The following is a 5,538-nucleotide window of genomic DNA, read 5'->3' as shown; positions in this document are numbered from 1 at the left end:
GTGCCCAGTCATCTGCAGCTGGGGAAGCCCCTAGGGGGCAGAGCCTGGTGGCCCCAGGGCAAGCCTGACGCCGGCCCCTCCCAGAGGCCGGCCAACCTGCACCGCCACTGAGGGCAGGGCCGGCCCCGGAGCTGCCTCCAGGATCTCACACCGTACCCCGGAGAATTCAGCAGTGTCTGCATGTACCCCCATCTTGGCACCCTAGGGGACACAAGGAGCCCCAGGCAGTTTGGGATGGACAGAAGGTCCTCTCGCAGGCCTCGACCTCAGCCCTGGGGAGGGTAGCTGGCAAACAGGCTTGGGTGAGCCCCTAAAGGTGGCATGAGGCCCCAGTTCCTGTCTGATGACCACCAGCACGACCAGCAGGCGGGTCTGTCCGTGGCTCAGTCCACCACGGGGCCTCTGCTGTCGGGGACACAGAGCCACAAGCGGCCCCTCTCCCAGGCGCTCCCCTCTGTGCCTGCTGGGTCCCACCTTGGAAAACCCTCTGGCCCTCCACCAAGCTGGCATTCCCGCAGCACAAGATCTCCCCCACCCCACAAGAGCACCCCATTGACATCCCAATGGAGAACCGGGGTTCAGGGCAAGGACCCCATGATCAGAGCCTGGTTTTGCCTGTCTGAGACACAGGGCCTTCTCCGGCCCATTTCCCCACTATAAACAAGAGTGCCAGGGTGCCCGGCGAGCGACACCGGTGTGCAGAGCCGCAGACAGGCGAGGGCGGCCGGGCGGGCTGCCCGCACGCTCAAAGCAGGACTCTCAGGAAGGGGGGGGCCGCCACGCAGGCCTCATTTTCTGAATGCAAAGCCACCTCCGAAAATAAAAACGAAAAAGGCAAATGAGCCACTCCACTTTCCCTGACCTCTGGAGGCTGGCCACGGGCTGCGCTCCGGGCTCCCGGCCAGCTGACCCAGGCGGGCCCTGCGGGCAGGGTCTCTGGTCAGGGGCATCAGCCTGCGCCTCCCGCTCCCCTCCGCGCCCGCACCCGGCTCGCCGCCAGAGCCGCGCGACCTTCCCGCTCAGGCCCAGCGCTCCGAAGCTCCCTGGGCTCTTTCACGTGTTCTGTGGGATCCCAGCTCTCACCACAGCGGAGCAGCGGCCCCGGCGTGGGACGGCCACTGTGGGCCCCCCCGGCCTCCGCCCGCCCGTGGGAGGCTCTAAAGACTCAAACCCCCTCAGGCCCCCCGCCCAGCGCGCCCCCCGCCACGGCAGGGCCCCCCACTCGGCCTCCCCGCCTGGCACAAAGCGCAGGTGCCCAGCGGAAGGGCTGAGCCAGACGGCACACAGCTTCCTCCTCCCGCCCCCGGAGGTCGGGGGACATCCGACCACGTGGCCGACAGGTGAACCGAAGCACGAGCACACAGGGCCCCTGCCCCCCGGGGGCGTGGGGACACCCGCGCTGGCCTGTCTGTGCTGGGCTCCGCCCGACTTGGGCCCCGGGGCTCGACCTCGGAGGGGCCGCGACACCCTGCGGGCTGCTGTCACAGCCCCAGCGCTCCACGCCAGCCCACGCCAGCCCACGCCAGCCCCAGCGCTGCCAAACAGGAAGCCGCCGTGGGGCGTGCAGGGCCTCCCCGACACCCTGAAAGTAAAAACAAGTCACGTGACGCCTCACGGGCCAGGGCACCGCTTCCGCCGAGCCCCTCCCCCAGCCTCTGCTGACCTCACTTCCTGGCGCGCGCCTGGGGTGCCGGCCCCCCCATCCCTTTCTGCTCTGCGTCATGATTCAGACTAGAATTGCAAGAGGGTGCCAATCCAGTGCACAGGTTGGGGGTACCCTCCCCGAGAGGCCCCCAAAGGGACCTCTCACGCGGCCAGCAGGTATCAGGGCCGGTATCACCTGACCCGGACGCCCGTCTCTTTACGAGGTGCCAGGCCTGGACGTGCCGAGTGGCCCGTCTCGCCAGGCAGTCGGGTCCCAGCAGCAGGGCAGCGTCACCGCCCCAGCACAGCGGGAAGATGGGCCCAGAGAGACCAGGGCCTGAGGCTGGGCCCTCACCCCACACATGCAGACCGGGCCCAGCCGCCCTGGCCTCCGGCCTGGCCTCCGGCCTGGCATACGCGAGGTGTGCTGCGAACGGGCAGGGCCACTGCAAGGTCCCCATGCCCAAAGCAGCAGCTGGACCTTCAAAAATAACCCGGAGAGGTTCCAGAGCGGCCAGACCTAGGCCTGGGCCTGGAGGGCCAGGGCCCAGGCATGGACAGGCACCCGGGCCACCAGGGGTCCGCGTCCGCCTGACCCCAGCCTCCGGACTACTCGAGCCGCTCTCCCACCCTGGCTGCTGTCCCCCGGGGACCGAGACCCTCCGTGAAGGCCGGTGTCGCTCTCCTGAGACAGGCCACTGTTCCCTGCCCAGGCTTCCCGGGGGGCTCGGCCCCCCCTACAAGTACAGGACAGGAGACTGCGGCCAAGTCGCCCACTCCGGAGACACGGGCAGGGACAGCCAGCACGAGGTGCAAAGCTTCGGGGAGGCCCTGAGCCGGTGCCTGGAGCCGGCCGGGAGAGGACGCTGCCTGGCCTTGCCCAAGGTGGGCCCAGGCGGCCAAGGGGCCAGAAACCCGGAGACCTGCCAGGCAGGAGAGGGGTTAACTGGCGCGGGGACCTCGAGCCACCTGGCTGCTGCCAGCCCGAAGCTGACAGAACCGACGACGGCTGAGTGAGGCCGCGAGCTCGGCCGACCGTCCAGACAGAGGGAAGGTGGCGCCGGCGCTGGGCGCCAGGAGGCAGCTGAGCCGGGCAGCCCGGCGGCCCTGCAGACCGCACACCGAGCCGGCCGCCACCCTGGGCGGCCCTGCAGGCTTCGGGCGCCCCGGCTGGAGGGCCGGGCAGGCCCTCGGGCTCCTCGCCCCTGCCTGGGTCCCAGCCGCTGGCAAGCCACAGCCGCCTCGTCATGGTTGCAGGATTGGGTGGCCGCCGCGGGTCCGGTTACAAAACACTGTTGCCCGAAGCCGGAGCACGCGGAGGTAAGCCCGTGGCTGTCTGCAATGACCCGCACGGGGTGGCCCTCCGGGGACCACCAGGGCACAGGGGGGAGCACGCAGGGCCCGGAGCCAGGCCGCTGACCTCCCGACCTTCCCCGGCCTGTCTCCCCTTCCACGGCGGGGGGCGGAGCTGTGCCGCCTGCAGGGCTGCCGTGCGCCCCGCCGTGGTCAGGGTTCTCGTCCCACTGTCCAGATGCGGGCACGGGGGTGGGCCTGGTCGAGGTGGAGGCAGTCGGGAAGGGGCGGCGCGAGGGCTTGAACCCCGCCCGGCAGCTGGCAGTGAGCCCCAGGTGCGCTGTGGACTGGGGGGCGGGGGGGGCTGCGCCGCTGCCCCCCGCCCTGCAGGACCCTGGAGCAGAGCCAGGCGGGAGAGGAGGAGCAGCCTCCTCAGGGTTGGCCTGCACCCCCAAGGGGAAGAACCCAGGAAGACCGGTATCCACAAACACTTGCCGGGACACTGGGGCCGAGGACGCTCGGACCCTCCCGCCCACCCTGGGGCTCCCTCTCAGGCCAGGCCGGGCTGGCACCCTGCTGCCCACCGGCGTCCACACGGCCACGGGAGGGCAGGCGGGCGCGGTCACTGGTGGCTGCCCGGCCTGGTTCCCACAGCCGGCTGTGTCTATGGACGCACACGCGCGCACAGCTCCAGACGGGTCCAGGGCCCGGGCCGGGGCTCCGCTTGCAGGAGGCAGGGCGCGGGAGGACATTCGGCGAGCGGTTTCTCACTGTCCCCCGCGGTCAGCGCTCCCCAAGCTGAGCCTCAGCCCACATCAATCACGGCCGGAGTCAGTCTGCAGGGCAGCTCCTTTGTGCCCTGAAGGGTGTGCGGCGTCCGCCGGCAGCTGCCAGGCCTTAGCAGAGCTCTGAGGCGGGCGGGGGGGGGGGGTGACCTCGGAGGAGGGGACGGCTCGGCGTCAACAAAAGGCCAAGGCTGGGCTGAGCCAGGACATCTGGCCCCGGTCCCACCTCACCTGCCTTCATAAACGCGGGACCCCGTTGGAGGGAACATGCTGCTGCCCGCTCCTGGGTGCTGGGGCAGTGGAGGGGCGCCCCAAGAATGGCCCGGCACGCCACCTCCTAGGAAGCCAGTCGGGCTGTCTTCGCACCAGCCCCCATTCACAGGAGAGAAACTGAGGCGCAGATGACTGCCTGGCTGGGGTGGGGAGCCAGGGCAGCAAGCCAGGTGGGCCCAGGCGTCCCCCCATCTCTGTGGTGCTGCCTGCGCCAGGCCAAAAAGGCCTGCCCCCCAAACAACCCATTTCAGAAGGGCTGGAGATGACCACCCCCTTGCATGGACAAGGGGTTGCAGAGGAAGGGCAGGGGTGAAGACCCCTTGGGGTCCCGGTGGAAGACCCCCTTGGACCAAGGGGCCCTCTCCCTGGGAGACGCAGGCAGGCCACGGCCCTGCCTCATCTGGCCTGCAAGGACGCCCCAGCCGGCCACACCACTCACCCGTAAGGCCGCTGGATCAAGGTGGGGTGCAGGGGCTGCACACCGACAGCAAAGCCTGGAACGAGAGAAGGTTTCCAGGCTCGCCTCACCCCGGGAAGCGAACCCCCACAGCCTAAGTAAGAGATGATCAGCTCCCCCCGCCACCACATGAACCCCACACCTCTCTGCTGGAGCGGACGGAAGAAAAGGACCAACTTCCTCCCTCTCTCCCTCACTGGCTCCCAGAGGGCAGAGGCGGGCGGGAGCTCCCTCTGGGGGGGGGGGGCAGCACACTCCCCGAGCCAGGGGTCCTCATCCCGGCGGGAGCTCCCTCTGGGGGGGGGGCAGCACACTCCCACCAAGCCAGGGGTCCTCCTCCCGGCAGGGGACGACCACCCAGTGCCGGCTCCAAAACAAAACACAGGATAGCCGCTGGTCACTGCTGGGGGGCGCCCCTCCCACCACAGCGGAGGCCAGAGGAAAGCCAGCAACACTCACCCGTCTGGAGGTTCCGCGGCTTGGCACCCAGATAAGCCAGGTTCACGTTGGCCTTGCGGCCGTCGATGTTGGGGTTCGGGTCTTTGCAAGCCCTCTCAGCTGCCGCCCGGTCTGCCATGGTCACCTGGAGAGGCACAGAGCCTCAGGAGCCCCCCAAAAGCAGGGTCCCCGCAGGCAGGCGGCGGAGTCCCTGGGACCCCAGCCTGGGCCCCTTCCTGGGAGCTGTCCCCAGGGCTGCAGCTCCTCCCTCCAAGCCCGGCAAACCCCCCCAGCAGACAGTGGCGGGGGGAGGGCGCTGGCCAAGGGGAGCGGGTGCCACCCTGGCGTCTGACGGTGAGGGGCCACCAGTCTCCCCGGTGGGAGGTCCAGAGCCACGGCGGCTGGAAGGGGGCAGGGGCCGGCGGAGGCGTCTTCCGATGGCTTTTACTCAAACCCAAGCTCGCTGGGCACCCCAAGGGGACCCGAGGAAGGCGTGGGGGAGGGGCGAAGGGCCCCGCCGCCCGCGCCCTATGGAGGACTGCTCCTCCCCACTGGCTGTAGCTCCCGGCGCCCGAGCAGCCGTCGGTCCGGAAACCTGCCACAAACTTTGAGTTCAACGCAACGCGCCGGCCCGGTGGGGGCAGGGAG

General features: G+C 69.9%; 1 protein-coding gene across 1 annotated transcript in view; it reads right to left on the bottom strand.

The window, feature by feature from the left end:
- RBM38 (RNA binding motif protein 38) overlaps window positions 1-5,538 on the bottom strand; it is a 53,417-nt gene that overhangs the window by 41,102 nt on the left and 6,777 nt on the right. The window contains exons 3-5 of the mRNA XM_012728138.1: window positions 4,912-5,035; window positions 4,435-4,489; window positions 2,767-3,660 (exon numbers count right to left, since the gene is read on the bottom strand). Coding sequence (XP_012583592.1) covers window positions 2,767-3,660; window positions 4,435-4,489; window positions 4,912-5,035 — 1,073 coding nt within the window. The remainder of the gene's footprint in view (window positions 1-2,766; window positions 3,661-4,434; window positions 4,490-4,911; window positions 5,036-5,538) is intronic.

This window comes from Condylura cristata, unplaced genomic scaffold (genome assembly GCF_000260355.1).
Source record: "Condylura cristata isolate star-nosed mole 26May11 unplaced genomic scaffold, ConCri1.0 scaffold00022, whole genome shotgun sequence".
Classification (NCBI taxonomy): Eukaryota; Metazoa; Chordata; class Mammalia; order Eulipotyphla; family Talpidae; genus Condylura; species Condylura cristata.
The sequence above is the reverse complement of the archived record's forward strand: the minus strand, read 5'-3'. Positions and strand labels throughout refer to the sequence as shown.